Source organism: Formica exsecta, unplaced genomic scaffold (genome assembly GCF_003651465.1).
Source record: "Formica exsecta isolate Colony F162 unplaced genomic scaffold, ASM365146v1 scaffold352, whole genome shotgun sequence".
In the NCBI taxonomy this organism is placed as follows: Eukaryota; Metazoa; Arthropoda; class Insecta; order Hymenoptera; family Formicidae; genus Formica; species Formica exsecta.
The window spans coordinates 1,054,462-1,072,653 of record NW_021850773.1 but is presented as its reverse complement, the minus strand read 5'-3'; the positions used below and the strand labels follow the sequence as shown (position 1 = coordinate 1,072,653).

Here is an 18,192-nt window from a genome sequence, read left to right as displayed (position 1 = left end):
GAAGAGCGGCCGCGAGCCGAATAGATAACCCATTTCCGGCTGTTGAAAAGTGAGCGGGGATCGGAGGTGCCGATAGATGCCAATATCGATTTATATGCGTGTGGAGAGGCCAACCGCGAGAAAGAGAGAGAGAGAGAGAGAGAGGGGAAGCAAAAGTTTGTTCGGGATTGCCGGGATGAATATTTATGATGGTACGAATGCGCGCGCGCGTCCGAGAGCGAAGGAAAAGATGTAAAAATCGACGACGGGGTTTCAGAACATGGGTCTAGACGAAGGAAACGGAGTATGCGATACCCTAATTTATAGCATCCAGGTATATTTGCACGCAAAAGTAATATATTTTTTGCTATTGTTAGATTAAATATATTTTTATTTGTGTAATGTATTTTCATATATGTGAATAATGGAAAAGTAAATAATATGTAAATAATATATGTAAAAAATATATTTTCTCTTACATTTTTATATATATTTTTATACATCTAATATCTTTATATAAAATATATATTTCTGTATATAAGTACCTATATATAAATATTTGATCTTAGATTTATAATTAAATATATATCATATTATTTCGTTAAATTCTTATCACCCGGTAGACGGCTGTAGATAAACCGATGCTGATTTATGGACGTGTCATTGCAGCCTAATAGAATTGTTGTATTAATTCAGCCGAATTACTATGCAAAACGCGAGCGTAATGAGCCACATTACACAGTATGATTTCGCGGATTCGCGATTAGCCTAAATCAGCACAGGGAGATTGACTGACGAGAACGCGATTATAAAATATAATTATGATTATTTATTAAGAAAAGATTAATATCCGTGGAAGAAAAATGCACGTGTATATATATATGTACAAATAAAAGTACTCTATTATGGATCTTCATTCAGGATAATTAAAAGAAACAAATAATAAAAATTTTTAATTGTTGTTGATTGCGGGAATCCTCTGACTTTAACAATGCAATGAGATACGTGAACGAAAATAAAACTATTATTAATTCTTTTAATGAAACTGCACGAGAAAGAAATGGCGGGTGGTTTGGGATTAACTCGGGTGTTAAATAATCCCGCTCTCGGTTTCTCCTTCATCGCTCTTTGCTTCGAGCGATTCGCACAGCCTCCTCCCGAGACGACCTGGACCAGCCGCGGCGATATTCGTCCCGAGTACTAGATCTGGCACCAGCCTGCTCGCGAGAGAAAGAAAGAGACAAAAGAGGGAGAGAGAGAGAGAGAGAGAGAGAGAGCGTGTGTGTATATGCACGAAGGTCTCCCGGTCGTGAAACAGGTCCGTTCTGTTCGGTTCTGAGCGCAGCTTAGGTCTTTGTCTGGCGGCGCGTTCTTCAACCGCACGATCGGCAAGCATTAGTAGATATTTTAGTTTCTATTGATTTTTTGGATCCTTGGATCATACAACATATTGCTCTCTGAGACTCAATTTTTTAGAAATTTGGAAGCCATTTATGAAATAAATAGATGTCTATTTATCTTTGTGAGCTTAATTAATGAAATTATCTTTATGTATTTGTATATATATTTCATAGAATATATAAAATATATATTTAAAGTATCGCATGTTTATTCAGCATTATTTTGACGTTCAGTCAAAAAGGCTCAAGTGTTAACGATTGGCAGAGTTTAAAAAAAAAAATTAATATTATCTAAGAAAATACAAATCGCATCGAGTCCTGAAAAATAACTTCTGCCAAGATGGATATTAAATTATTAACCGCAGAGACAATTGTGTATGATAATAATCGAGATGTATAAAAATTGCGAGGAAGAAAAAAAGCGGGTAAAGAAAAAAAGAAGCCGGCAAAATTGCGACGGGTGGCGTATGACGGTTGGGAAGTTAAATAAAGAGTACCCCGAAGAGAATGTGCACGCACGAAGTGCGCCAATTGCGAAAATATAATGAAAGTAGATTAACGACACACGGGGGAGCGGCACCCCTTCCTATATGTGCGTGCGTGTATCCCCCACCTTCTTCCCCCTCCCCCACGTGCATCCGTCGCACGTTGCAGCTGTCGCGGCGCAGATGGCGAGTATCTTTGTCCTCCCCGTCGTCATCGTCGTCGCGCCGTTCGACACGTGTGCATGCACATGCAACCGCACATTCAGGCGCACATATATCGAGGTTTCGCGTGACGTCATTCGTGGGAGAAAAAAAGAACGATTCAAATAAATGCTAGGGAAGTCATCATCGATCTCGGTTAAGAGATCGCGGATGCTTTCTCGAGTTGAAGATCGATATTACCCCGGGAAAAAAATTTGTTGAAAACAATTAATGTTCGAAGGATTAATATCTTGAAAATTTGAAAATTGATATATTTAAAAAAATGATATATTTAAAAAATACTTTGACTTCATAATGTTATTAAAAGAAATTTTCGGATTGCTTTAAATAATTTGTTTCTATTTTATTAGTGCGACAAGATAAGGAAGATAATTAAGTCGATTTTTAGATATTAAAATATTCGGCACATTAATATTTACTTAGCTATCTTGCGCATGATTGTAATATTAATTTCAAAGTAGACATTGGGGAGCGTTTTGATTAATTATTTATACTGATTCAGTATGTTATATCTCATCACCATTCGAGATTCTCCCAATTTTCGGGAGCAGTCCCAAAGGGAAGAACGATCAATTTTAGCGAATCCGGCTTGTCTTCGGAATCGAGCTATTGTTTCGCGAACTAGTTTCAGGATTCGATGCTAATGGAATGACACAGGCCCGTGAGAAACTAGAACACCGCGAAACGAATCACTGGACCATTTCAAATTTGGTCGACGCGCATGATAAGATAAGTCCAAGCGCGTTACATACCGTGTCTCATCGAAATGCGTCGTTAATGCGCGTTGACATTTAGAGATTTTGTTTTATAACCGGGATTTTTAGAAAAACTATCTTCTTCATCTTAACGACTGGTTGTCCTATTGATTTGTTAGCGATTTAATTTGATAATTAACTGAATAATGAAAAGTGACTATTAACGAATTTTATTACAAAATTTTTTTAAATGTAATTTATTAGGAAAAATTTAATAAATTAGATTTAAAGAAAGAAGATTTTGCAGTTGAAGCTCGTTGCCGGGTATATATTTATAAAAGCTTTCTTATTTAAATTAATTAAGGAAGTTACTCTGTGACGCTTTTATTTTACATTTTATTAAATTAATTAAAATCTGCAAACTGTGCGATCTCTTTTTTATTATCTACGTAAAGTGAATGTGACTTTTGCAAAATTTTGCAGTATTCATTTAATTGATTTGCATTCAAGTAGCAAATGAGTGAGGAAGATTTCCTTCTCGATCAAGTGCAACGCATTTAAAACGGACGATAACTCTGTTCGAGGATAAAAGCGACAAGAATGAAAACGTCGATAAGCCAACGTATTTCTTTCTTCTTCTTCTCCGAATGTCTGATTAAAATGATGGTTTGCAGTTTGGTTCGCTGCTCATTTATACATGCCGTTGACCCCGACACGTAGACTCCCACGATTCTGACGTCTCTTCCTCGCGCGATGCCATAGACATCCTCCATTAGCAAAGGTTATCGGATCGACCTCGAATCCTATCGATTGCCTCGCTATAAAATGTACAACGCCGTGCTACTTTCTTTCTTCAACTTCAGTGGTTTGAAAAAGCAGCCATATTTTTCGGAAATTCTATTCGGGGAATAATAGGCAATTTCGAAGCTGGTTGAAGAGCTTTGGATTTTCGAAGGGTTGACCCTTAACCTGGCACACAATACTATCATGTATAATGGAAATAGAATATTGCTACTTTGCTATCGTACATTTTGATAATAATTCGTTATAAATTTCCATTTTACATATACGGTTGTACCGAGAATACGTCGCGTATTGTTCAATGTATTTGAGATCGAGACTTGATTGATTGATTTATTGAAAGAGAAACTCTTTTAACGCGAGGCGTAAAATATATGCGAGAATTAGAAATCAAATAAATAAACGGGTATATTTGTAGGAAGATTTACCTTGACAAAGAACAAGTTAAATTATATTTAAACGTGTTTGTGTAAAAGTACGGAAACACGTATTCGATATTCGTACGATAAAATTTACCGTCATCATTGCCCAATATTTTTTTTGTTACTGTAATAATGGCCCGTTTGAAATATTTGTCTCTTATTCAATTAGTAATTGACTGATAAATTCCTATTTCATATTTTTAATATTTTATCGAAAACTTAGCAAATTTTTTATTACTTTTACTTATTATTTTATTTTTATAAATATATTTTTTTGTGTTTTGTATACTTAAAAAGAGTATATTTTATTAATAAAATTTTCATTCGGCAATTTTATTTATTTGATTTTCTTTTTCTGATCTTTTTACTGTTAGTGCAGTTTTATCGCAAATTGACTTCATAGAAGTATTTCGATAACGCATAAAAGTTTAAATGATAATGATGTACATTTAACAACAATGGTAAGACAACAGAGCGCAAGCGTGGTGGTTCGTGGAAACGAAGCGTGTAGAGATCAGTTATCTCTGTGCGGAGGGCTGCTATCCGGTTTCGTAAGGGCGCCGAGCGAAGCATGCAGGCGAATCATCTAGATATACCGGGCGTTCCATCCGGTTTCGCTCCACAGATCTCCTCTTTCTCTCTTTGCCCCTGTTCATCTCTCTCATTCTCTTTCTCATTTTTTTCTCTTTCTCTTTTTCTCTCTCTCTCTCTCTCTCTCTTTTCTTCCCTTCTCTCTGTCTCTGCCTCGTTTTCCTCGACGAGGTGCTGCGGAGCGGAGACGAGCGCGTTCCCGTGGCTGCAGTTTTCTCGCCCAGGATCTCTCCGGGTCACGTTTCACCCGTGGCCCCCACGAGAAACCCCACGGTATCAATTGATCCACCGCCGGAAGCGGAGAATGGAAAATCGAAGCGGAAACGAACCGTGAAACTCCGAAATTTCCTTCGCAAAAATTTTAGAAGAGATTCTGATACCAGAAATTGTGCGTCGAATATATCGTGGAGAGAATTTGCTCTGTTAAAATACATATTAACTAAACGAATTTCGCGAATAAAAATTTATTTGAGAAAAATTGGCGATAAAACTACACTGATAGTTATAAAAAATTAAAGAAAGAATATCAAACGATATAAATAAAATTGCTGAGTGAAAATTTTGTTAATGGAATATACTCTTTTTAAGTATACAAAATATAAAAAAATATTTATAAAAATAAAATAATAAGTAAAATTAAAAAATATTTTCAACAGTTTTAAAATATTAAAAACGTTGCACAGAAATTTATCAGTCAATTACTAATTGAATAAGAGACAAATATTTCAAACGGGCGATTATTACAGTAACAAAAAAAAAAAAAAAAATCGAATTGTAAAACAAGATCTGTGACAATTCTAAAATTAATATGCAAGTTGGATAAATTCTGGGTATCAAATGAAGCAAAGATCCGTTAAAAATTAACAGGAAATATTTTTCATGTCGACGAATAGGGAATGTTTTCCATGTCGCACATTTTTCACTTGTCAGATTTATCACGAGCGATCCGAAACACGCGCGATATGTGTATCTCATTGAGAGAACGAACTGCTTCTCTGCGACTAACTTTGAGCCGGGAACCTATCACGGGATAATTACGCAAACGTTCTCTCTGTCTCTCGCAAAGTCCCACGACACGTCGTCGTCCGAGGCGCTCCGCGGTTTCTCCTTGTTAAATTCAAACTAGTTGGACGGAACTTCCGCGTCCGCTTGAGCTTGCGAACGTAAATACATCCCGGCACTTACGCCAGAATGTATATTCAAAGGATCGATTCCGTGAAACTCGCGGAAATCTTCGAGTAATGTAAAATGTTTTCGAGAGATCTTTCGGCCGATTGCATTTGCACAATATTGCGCATTTGCAACCGTGAATGCGGTTGCGACTTGTAAAAACATTCAGAAGGAAAAAGATTATGAAAATGATAATTTGGAAATGATAATTGATAATATATGAAAGAAAAAAACACGCAAATATTATGAATAAAATCAATACAATCGAGATATACGATTTGCTATTTAATGATATGATTTATATAAAAAGCAATCTAAATTTAACTTGATTCAATTGATATTAAATATTATAAGTATATAATTTAAACATAAATTAAGTAAAGAAGAATTACAAGTAAATAAAAAGCCAAAGGCTATTTTTTACGATATATCTATTTATTTAAAAGCGATTACGAGAAGAACTATAGAAATTTTAATGAACAAATCCGCAAAAAGCAAGGAAAAAAATCTCATAAACAGATAGCCGGATTGTCGGTTCTTTCTCCTCTTTTCTTTTCTTAACGCCACGATGTTCTTCGTAGTAGATATTCCCTCGCTTGTGCAAGCTCACCGCGGTGAGGGAAATATATATTGTTGAGAGTGAAGCTGAGAAGCGCGCATTCGGTTTGATACAAAGAACCATCGTGGCGCGTATAGTTTCACGACGAGCTTTTGCCGGCGGCGATCGCGAAACAAGAAGCTGCGTTTCAGCTGATTTATGGTTGTCTGTTCGGCTATGGCGAAATAAAGACTGCCGTTGAACAGTTTGCTTCGAATATTAACGTGCTTGGGGATTTTCTCGAGTAGTTTCTTATTTATTTTTATCGCATTTTTATATTGCGATTCGGGGTTGCGTTCGCGATGATCAATAAATGCATCTCGGAGCTTTTCTAGCAGACAAAATTAATAGAAAGCTAAAATAAATCGTTTTTTTTTTTTAAATTTATTAAATTTGGAATAAATTAAATATAAATGTACACAAAAATGAGATTTTACTTTCTTTAAAAAATATATGAATTTTAAAATGTAAATCACTAACAAGATAAATCTTTTTTATTTGTGTGAAATAGTTTTACTCGAATATTTACATAAATCTTCATTGAAAAAAATTATCTTTTAAATTTTTTGATTATCTATTTCAAAATAATTTTTATCTTGTTTAATTACATTGTATTTTATTAAATATATTCTATTATTATATTTTATATATAATATTCAGTTTTTATTACTTTTATTCATTTTCCTTAATTTTAACTTTCGCCAATCTGTTTTGCATGTAAGATCTTTTTGTAAGATATTTTGTTATCGAGTGCAACACGCACGATATAGTAATCCATAATGAGTGGCGCGACATATCGTAAACATTATTGCACGCCAATTTACACAAGTGCATAACGCTTAAAGGGATCAATGAACGATAAATATCGTCGAACGACACACGACGATTCGTGGCAAACGACTCCCGTCGTTCGCGATTATGCGTTACGCATTGCGTTACGCACTTACATTAATCCGTGTGCGCATGACGACCTTTACATATATCTCCGGCGTCTTTATGACCTATCTCAATATTCGCGGAGCCGGGAGTGCGATATTATTAAACGTGCTCGCTCTCTCTTTCTCTCTCTCTCTCTCTTTTCATTGTCGTTACTCTGGTTACGCGCTCTGGCCGCGGGTCACTTGCGAGACGCAGGTGAGTACACACGCCGTACAAGCGCAGGTGCAGCTGCAGGTGAGCCCGACGCCGACAGCAGCTGTCGGCTTCGCGCGCGCACGAGATGCGGAGAAATGGCGATTGCTTGTGTTTTTGTGAGCCCTAACAGCGTTTTTCCTGCGACCGACATGACGGCAACCTTCCGTGAATCGAGTCTGATAGTATCAGTCTTGCATGATGCAATTTTTATCAACTGCCTCCGTAATTTGAGAAAAGTTTACGCTCAACAATATCTATGTGTGTGTGTTGTAACTTCTTCAAAAAATTCTTTTTCACAAGAATTTTTTAATTATTCGAAAATCATGCTTTTTTTGATATATCATTAATTGACAAATTCTTGTTATGATATAATCTTAAATTAAGATTTTTATAGTAAGTATCTTTTTAATTATGTGCATAGGAAAAATTATTTTAATATAATTCTTGTTTATGTTTACGAATTTTGATATTTAAATTTAAATTTAATTTCTATAACATTTATTTATCGCATCCCTGTCGGTCACTCGAGATTTTACTTTGTAGATATATTCCAATGGCTTTTTACACATTTTCCTTAGATTTTCGAAAAGATCTGGAGGTTTTGCACCTCTCCGTTCGCGTGTAGACGGCAATTGGCATGCGTGCGAGAAATCGATAATCTCCTCTCCTTCCTTCTGCTCTCGCACGCTTTTTACCTGTCGTACACACGCGGTTTTGAAGAGATATCCCTTTCCTCACCCATTTAAAATAATAATATTCTGCAGGCCGGGTACATAATAAGTGAGATTCGCGAGAGAAACGATCTCGAACTTCGTTGAAGAAACACTGCGACAAAGTGCAACGGATGTTTCTCGTGCCTTTCGCGAGGCTACCTACTTCTCTTACGTTTAAAGTTTATGTGGAGATATATCACGCTTTGGTAATCCAAACAATTGCTTGAAAGAAACGGAGGAAAAATTAAAATTTAGATTCTCATAAGAAACTCAATAAGAATTGATTGACGAAATTTCTATCTCGTAATTTCATTTAAAATTAATTTCCTCGAGATATGATATCTCCTCTCCCTCTTCTCTCTGGACTGCGATACACGAGAGATAGTGCACGCGCTTCAAAAATAATCCGTTATCGCCCGCGAATCCTTTGCGATCTTCTTTTACGTTATTTTTACAGTCTTTTTTTAATTCTTAGCAACGGAAAACGCGCATCTCTGTTGCGCCAATTTTCCTTTGAAACGCCGCTTTTGTTGTGAGATGCGCGCGTTGCAATATTGCAACAACGACGCTCGCGTTGCACGCGAGCTTTCCCCAGGAAACGTCGTAATTATGCGGCATTCGGTCGGCGGCCGTTTGCAAATTACAGCTACGTGTGTCTTTTCAACGTCGCGATGATACGACAAGCTTCTTCGAAACTGCAAAGTTACGCGATGCGGGGACCGCAATTTCCGAAGGCGAGAATGATACGACGCCAGATGCTAGATTGACAGATGAAACGTTTCTTCTCTTTCGCCATATTTTTTAAAGAATGTTCCAGAATTACTAAATACACACGCACACATGGAGTACTTTTTAGGGAGTTTCTTTTTTTTTTTTTTATAAAAGCACTTTTTTCCCAGAACTCGAAGAGATGAAAATATTACACTGATAGCTTTTATATTATAAACTATTGTATGATAAAAAGCTTTTCACGAAATGCAGAAAGAGCTTTGACAATTCGACTACCGTTCCTTCAATCGTACAGTGGAGTGTTCCTTTTATCGAATTTTAATCTAAGGCTTAGAAATATATCGAAATGTTAAAGTTAAAGTATCTTATTTAAAGATTAATTATTAGAATTATATACTTTGTGAGATATCAACATTTTTCCTCCATTCCGGAATACCTTGTACACACAAAAGCGATCTCTCGATTGTATGTCCATGGAGATGCGTGACGTACCGCGTTCGTCACGTGGCGAAAGGATCACGTTTAACCACGGTTTTTGATGGGGCCCCCCTATGGAACATCTGTCGTCTTTTAAAATGCAGGATATCCCAAAAGTTGTACGCTTTCTCTTCACCGCGAAAATCCTTTGTCGAATTTCAAACAAAATACGTATATTCCTCGAGCGTGTCGCAATTTTAATAATAAGTCCTAGTCACTCAAAAAATATAAAAAGTTTATTTTATTAATTACTCAATTCTTAATAAAAATCTCGAAATTTTCGAATTATTTTCGAATATTATTTTTTATGATTAATATGATTAAATAATTTTTATATTGAAAAAGGGACCGCAAAAGACCGCGAAATCGGATGAATAATATAAATATAAAATTGCGTAAATAAAATATAAAATAAAATATAAAATTATATACATACTTTTTTTAGTATATATAGGGTATATATGTACACACACATATATTTTTAATCTATATTTTAATACATCCCTTGTCGCCTAATTATTTTTAACATCCCATATTATCGTCAAATACAATGTTTGCATCGCGAGAAAAATTCTCGCATAAATATCGATATCACAAATGATCGCATATGATACTTAAATTTACATTATCACCATTTAAAATATCCTATGGATAAAATACACCGCGGAATGAAATATTCAGGTTCGGATAAATTCTCTTCCCTTTTCTCTTATTTTCATTAATTTATTTGATTGCGCACCGAGTCGTGATTTTATTTTTCATTTGTTTGCATCAGAGAGGTCACGGCCGATAAAATAAAACCGGTCTGATACTGATATGCGTAACATAGCATTGTTTTAGCCTTTATACATGTTTCCGGATGTATTCGCGCTACAACGGATGTAACGTAACATCCAGAAAAGCATCGAAAGCTTTCTCGAATACCTTCAAACGGAAGCGTAAAACTGAAACTTTTTTTTTTTTTTATACTCTTACAGTGAGCTATAACAAAGTTCAATGTGCGATATATGACAAAGGCTATATTATCACCCGCGATAACCGTCTTGGTTTGCGAAAGATCGCGCGGACAACTGTTCGCTATTTGTTTGCTATGATAAAAAGAACGCCGACGACGATGATACTTTTAATATTCCCTGGCAGCAGGTGAATCACTCGCAAGACTCTTCGTTCGACGACCTCTTCTAACAAAGAGCTCTCTCAAATAACGAAGAAATCCGTCGTCAACGAGGTGACGAGACACGAAAACCAACACCCTAATCAGACCCCAAAGTCGTTAGTTTTGTTATCGGCCACTAAACCGATCAACGACACCCCTAGAGAAACTTCACGACGTATATATGGTATCGCTACAAGATTCGAAACGAAAATCACAGGAAAATTAATCTATGTATATGTATGTCTTTGAATGAATCGTTATGGATCTGCGAAATATATTAATTTAATTAATTTTCAATATATAAAATTCAATTTCTTTTTCTGTCAACAATTTACTTTTTTATTTTTTTTTTAAATACTACTTACTCTTCGGAACGATCCACGATATACAGGGTGCTTTATAATTCACGAGTCTAGCACAGTTTCTTTTGAAATACATACACATACGCATACAACGATTATTCGACACATTGTATTTGCATCTCGTTTCTCACCTAAAGCAGACATGCTCGCTTCGGCAATAACCCTTCGAACTTCCGGCGGCGAGTCCACCGGCGATTGTGTGTATGTGTACAGAAGCGGTCCCGTCGTCGGCTCGTCGCCGGATTTCGAATGAATAAACATAGCCTAAACCGCGACAGTGGGTCCCCGAGGGCGAGCTACCTTCCTCCTCCTCTCCTTTCCGTCCACTCGCGCATCGCATCATTTCACGGTCGTTCCGCTCCGAAATTCGTGACTTCACTTCCGTTTACTACGCTCGGCGCACCAGCGGCGGGTGCGTTGACCCTTTTCGAAGGTCGTCGTACCTTTCTACGTTCGTGACTTGCTCGGCTTCGTGGATCGACCTTAATCTCTCGTCGGTTCGCGACGGCTCGTTCACCTCTTTTTTTCCTTCCTCTCTTTTTGTTTATTCTACTACTTCAAGAAGCTCGACGACGTAATTAACGTTCTCGTACGCTAATTTTCGCGGATAAATCGAATCGAAAATGTACTGGAGAATCGTCGTAATTTTCAGGAAATACGTGCCGAACTTGAGAGACGACGTTTCATTAATGACGATATTGATTCTATTATTTATTCGAAAAATATTATTTTTACCGTTTTTATCTCTTTTCTCAAAATTTTAATGTTTTAAACCGAAAATTGTGAATTCTGTCAGAATATTGTTGAGCATAATTAGAATTTAATTTAATTAATTAATTTATATGTACATATATGAATATACAGTTGGAAAATTTGTGTCAAATTTAACATACATCGCATGTCCCAAACTATCCACACAAATTTTGGTCTTAATTTAACATAATATGGATATGAATGTAAAATTTAACACAAAAATTTTAATCGGCATATTTTTTAACAAGAAAACAGATTTTTCAACTGTGTGTAAATGCGAGAATTTCCACAATTTTTTGCTTCTTTGATTCGACGTTTCATTGAAATCATACGATGGCGCAATGAACGAGAATCCGACTGGTTGAAAATACATATGAGTGGCGCTCAAAGAGGCGACGCACTCGAGATAATGGGCCCGTTTTGCCCGCTTATCGACAGTCTCGTCGTTTGTTTTTTTCGTTTATTTATTCTCGTTTATTTTTTTCGACACACACACACACAAACGCGCGCGAGAATGTGTTGCGGGACTATACACGAGAGTCAACCGTCTCGCGCGAACGAATCGATTTAGCGAGCTATAACGAAGCTAACGATTGCGACCCGATTAGTACGTACGAGGTTTGTCGTTCTCGTTCACCTTATATAAAACCAATTACGAAAGCGATCAAAAATAAATAAATCGCCAAATATAGTTATAATAATGATATATAAAAAATGATAATAAAATAATGATTATAAAGAAGTAACGGTAGTCTAACTACTTTTATAGTCTAACAACTGTTAATTATTTATAGGTATTGTGTGTTTTTTTAATTCTTTTAATTTAGTTAATATATAATAATGAATTATATATATAAATAGGGTTGCCGTGCACACGAATTTATTCTTAATTTCGTATAATTTTGATTTTCTATTTAATTTCCAAACTTATTGTTAGAGAATTTTTCTTCATTGTCTTGTTATATAATATATATTATGATCGATAACTCGATCATAATAAATATGATCGAAAAATAAATATGAATATATCGATATTTTTATTCTTGTATTTATAAATGTATTTATATTTAACTTTAAATATCTCCTTAAATCTCTGTTATGTACTTTTTATATCAATGTATCATGCGATTGTCGCGGATCGAAGATCCATTTTCCTCCTCCTTTTCCATATCCTGCTTCCTCTCACTCCGTTCAAAAACGAGGAATTACTTTATCTGTCTGGGCAGACGATATGCCACATGGGCGACGACTGAAAATGGGATTTCGACCGCGCATCGCGGATTCTCTCTTTCTCTCTGTCTCTCTTTTTCTCTGCTCCTCTCGTAAATCGAAATCGTCGGTTTGTGGTAACAACAACACTCGACAATGAAATCGAACCCGTAGCCGTAAACGGACTAATTGCAGGGATAATAATTATTCTCGGAACTAGCATATATAGGAGAGACTGGGAGAGACTAACGAGGATAGAGGCAGTCACGTCGTTCCCTATTCGTGTTTCCAGATTTATCCATAATGCAAGCTACCGGTATTATTTAGTCGATCATTTTCCAATAATTCTCTCTCCATCCCTCCTCTTGATCGCGAAATTAAAATTGAAATCGATTCGTCTCTCGCTCATTTTTTCCTTAATGAGAGATTTTCCTTAATCTCGAAGAGAGACTTCGAGCTGTAATAGATTGGTTTAAGATGGTTTTAATCATCGTGTGACTTTTTTTCTTTTCTTTTATGTATGCAGATGTTTTTTTACAATTTTTTTTATAAGATATATTTTATATTTTATAAAACGTAATAAAATAGGAAACAATGTATGTATGTGTGTAGCGGCGATAAATAATAATAAATTAAAAGAAGGAAGAAACTAAATTAAGTGAAAGAGAGAGGAAAATCGAGATTTATCATGTCAAATATTTATACTCAATAGCTGTGATAAAATTATACGTGATGGCTATTTTATAACTTGTTTTCTACGAACATGTAATCAACGCATAATAATGATAAATAGATACGCACATTTTTTTCTATTTTTCCCATAATAAATCTTGTTTTTTCGCGGATGAGATAGGATAAAAATATTAATTTTTGTATTATTTTTGTGTGACTTTCAGGGCTGTCACGGATCCAAGGGATGGCAGGAGAGTAGCCTTAAAAAAACTGCCGAACGTCTTTCAAAGTCTCGTAAGCAGCAAGCGAGTCTTCAGGGAACTGAAAATGCTTTGCTTCTTCAAACACGATAACGTAAGTGGTATTATTTATTGTATCAAGTATGATCGATGTGAACATCGTAACATAACAGAGACAGAAAAGTTTCTTATAACGGAAACGACGGATAAAAAATAAAACAAAGATGCGATTCTTTTATATCTGAAATGTGAGATAAAAAATAAAATAAAAACGCGCAATTTTTTTATATCAATAAAGAATCGATATCGAATTTCTAGACGTAGCTTTCAAAGATTTTATAATAATTATCTCTGAGTATACTCTCTATTATAATAATAAATGTATCAAAAATATTTAATAATTACAATTATTAAATATATTTGATATTATAATAATTTACATTTAATTTTACTCACTATAAAAAAACATATATAAAACCATTTGTGTCTTTTTTTTATAAGATTAAAATTAGATTTTCAAATTTCATAATTATCTGAATATATATTATTGGCACAGCGTATTTTACAGAAATTATTTAATTAAATAATCATTGTGATAATAATAAATAATATAATTAATTAACAATAAGTAGATTTCTTGTTTTAAACACGCTTTGTTGTAAACAAATTATATACCGTTTAGCATGAAATATATTTATTTAAACGAACATTTGATAAATCCTCTCTTTCTCTCTCTATGTAAGTCGTGTAGTGAACGTAACGGAAATTTCCGCGTTTTATTTCCCCGAGGACTAGATCGCGCGTCGTCCTTCCCCCCGCATCTTCCGGCTGCTAGATTCCGTGCTCGTGCACTTTTGCACGAGAAAGGGGGATCGATTGCGCTATTTCTCTCTCCTTCTCTCTCGTCCAGTCAAAGGACGAGATACTCAATCGCTTCCCGTTTCTTTTCTTTTTGCAGGTACTTTCCGCGCTGGACATCCTTCAGCCGCCGCATCTGGACTTCTTCCAAGAGATGTATCCTTTTTTAAACACTCGCATTCGAGGACACGCGGAACATAAATCTCGGTATAGGAGATTCTCGGACAGGTGAATTCTCCCGTCGACGATCGAGGTATTTTTTTAACAATCTAGTCGCGTTCCCACGATTCTCGATTTTTCGAATCACCGATCGAGATTAATATGCAATTTTTTTTTTCTAATTAAAACAAAAATAACTTAAAATTAATTGATTAAACTGATTTAATCTGAAACTTTTGAATTGCGTTTTCGTGTCGCGGGAGTTTACAGTATATAGCCTGCTTCTTCTACTTTGTAGATTTTCCTAGATTCTAGCGGAAGAGTCGCTGCCTCACGCAACGCTCGATCTCTCGAAACGAGTGTCCCGAACGATGCAGAAACTTTTAATCGTCGAGCAATTAAAACTCGCGCCGGTCACGATTCCTCCTCGAACCGTCCCTCCGGCAAGAGTATTTGTCAGAGAGAGGAAACTTTTTCGCTATCGCGAGTAATTGCCGTTCGACAAATCTACATTTTCTGAAACAGTCTACTCTTTTCCTTACTATAACTCTATTTTTCTCCTCGTATCTTTGTCAAGATTTCTAAAAGATTATTAAAAGATTAAGAGAGATCGAGGGTTTCTGCGAAAGAGCACTTTTTACCAAAAATATTTCATGATGCAAGAAAATTGCATTTTACAAGAAAATCGTCTTGCAGAAAAAGAACTCTTCAAGTGGTAGACATTACGAGATAGTTTTCCGATCGAGGGCGAAACAGGAACTTATTGCGATAGTCAGGGGGCGCGAAATTCCCGCGGGATTACTCGTCTCCTCGTAAGCCGTTCTGCGTGATCGCATGATCAAGCGATCGATCGATCGATCGATAAGTCCTTAAAGCCTTAAATGAACAGGATCCATTCGGAGTTAATCTCGATCGAGGCGAGAGCAATAACTCAACCCTTTTACGTTCCCCTTCATCTCTTCTCCCGCTCTCTGCCTTTTTCCGGCAACTCCTGTTCGCGCTCTGTCGCATATCGAACTCCAGCGTAATTACGTAAATCATTATTAGCAATTGGTGCAGCTATTATGGCCTTGCGATTGCCTTCGTCCTTTCTCTATTTTTCTACTTTCTTCTTTCTTCTTTTTGCTTCGGCTCGATCTGTTCCATCAGGATTGTAACACTTAATAAGATATTTTTTTATAACGAACTGAAATTATTTTGCCTTAATAAGATGCTTTTCTTATATAAATAAATATATAAATAAATAAATAAATAAAAGTGTAAACGTACACGCATAAAAATAAATTGGTTAGTCGACTAGTTACTTTAAAAGCGTGTAAATAGACAAATAAATAAATAAATAGATAAATTCGTAAATAAACAGACGGATAACCAGGGAAATAAACGATATCGTAAATCCGTCGATAAATAGACAAACAAATGAAGAAATTAATAAACGAAATTCAACGGTTATGGATCGATAAATTTTCTCGCAGCGAGAGCTGACATTAATTGACGGCAAATAAATAATCGGGACGAAAATTGCGCGACTGCGGAATATCCATCGATAGACCACTACCGGTGACTTTTTACTCCCTCCCCGCTACCGCTTTGCTGCTTGTCCCCGCGATTTAATTCCGCGTCCCCTGCAGCTGGCGATCGATTCTAATTTTGTCCGCATGAAAAATTCAGCCCGGCGCCCAGCGCCCCAAAGTTCCGAATGCGACCGCCTAATTTCTAATTAAGGAGCGACTCGCGATTAGTTTGCGCAGCCACGAACACGAAAATCACCAACCGCGGTATAGATAGTGCCGTAAGGGCGGGGAGGGTGTGTGATTGCCAGTCAGTATCTATAATATTACATTTTCATCGTAATTACGTTATCAAGTACAGTCTCATCCATCTTTCATACATACATCTCTTTCTTTTTGTCATTTTATATTTCTCTTTGTATGCTCTTATATTATATCATATTTCAAATTTGAAATTCCCTTTTGAAACTTTTTAAATTGATATCTGAAATTAAAATTAGAGGAACATAAAATACGCCGAATCAAAATCAGAGATTGCTAAGAAATTGTAAGACATTTTCTCTTATCTTTATTTTTTAGTTTCAGAATTCTGGGTCATGGGTTTTTAATCGTTTACCGAGATGTTAGTTTTGGTCCTGCTTGATTGAAAAATAAGTAGAGTAGAGAGGGATCAAAACCACGATTTCCATCCGGCACGGGGCGGGGGCGGGGGAACGGTCGGCCGATGAACGCCATGAATACGTCATGGCGCGCGCCCGGGATGAGTTTGCTCGATGGTAATCACATGGATTATTAATGCGCACACCGCAACCAGCCATTGATATGTCGATAGTGCGCCATTAGCAGCGGCTGCGACCGCCGCCGCCCATCGCGTACGTTTACAATATCGTACGTGTAAATGATACCTGCAACTTCCTCGTGACATTGTCGTGAGGATACGATGTTGCCCCGTCTGCGATTATCGTCCTAATTCGCGCTCTTGTTCTTAATTCCCGCGATATCTAGTCCCTTTTAATTGCTCCACTACTCGACTCGTGGTATAATATTAATCACTATGTATTTAGAAGTCATGTATGTATATATACACAGCAACATAATATTACATTTAATATGTATATTATGGTAACAAAATACAATGATATATGATATTATGATCAAGTTAATTAATATTAGTAATTTATATTACCATAATAAATGTGCATAGGTAATGCATTAAATTAATTAACATTGAAAATGTATTAATCTTTTGATACATATATGTATTTTATTTTCTATTAATATATATTATTACAATATCTTACTATCTTTGTTTTAATGATTAAGAACATGATATTGTAATTTTTGGCTGTTTCGAGATGCACGGGAGAAATTAAAAATTGCATTTAATCTTTTCGCGATTAAAAGACAAATTTTCTAGATTTTGAGGAAAAACACGGAGGGAAATTAAATTCCGTGCGATTACGGCCGATTTGATTTACAAGAAAAGTTGTATATGTAAAGACGATCGCGTCCGTTTGGAACGACGTGGGTTCGATTACGCATAAACAATAGGCGTTTTTACTGTGCGTGGAAGAGACACATGATACACGAAAGGAAAGAAGGCCCGCATGTGCAACAAGGCGGCGTTCTCTCGATCGTTTGCATTCGCCCGTATCGCGGCATCGGAAGAACGATACGGCCGGGAAAAATTTTCAGTCCCCGCTGCGGTTGTCATTATGGCACACGTGCGTTCGCAGGTGTGTAACGGATGCGCGGATTACGACGATTAACGAATATCGCGAGGGTTAAACAAAATGAGACTTGATTCTTCTGATTTTTGAATTATATAATATATTATGTCGTTACTAATATATATGT

The 18,192-nt window shown here is 36.1% G+C and overlaps 1 protein-coding gene across 2 annotated transcripts in view; it reads left to right on the top strand.

Moving 5' to 3' along the window:
* Nucleotides 1-13,520: 13,520 nt before the first annotated feature.
* LOC115238610 (serine/threonine-protein kinase NLK) overlaps nt 13,521-18,192 on the top strand; it is a 46,081-nt gene continuing 41,409 nt past the window's right edge. Inside the window, exons 1-2 of one of the 2 annotated variants that reach the window (XM_029812582.1) lie at nt 13,521-13,922; nt 14,766-14,821. In XM_029812582.1, coding sequence (XP_029668442.1) covers nt 13,896-13,922; nt 14,766-14,821 — 83 coding nt within the window. In that variant the 5' untranslated portion in view covers nt 13,521-13,895. The remainder of the gene's footprint in view (nt 13,923-14,765; nt 14,822-18,192) is intronic. The other variant, XR_003884517.1, reaches the window with a different exon arrangement.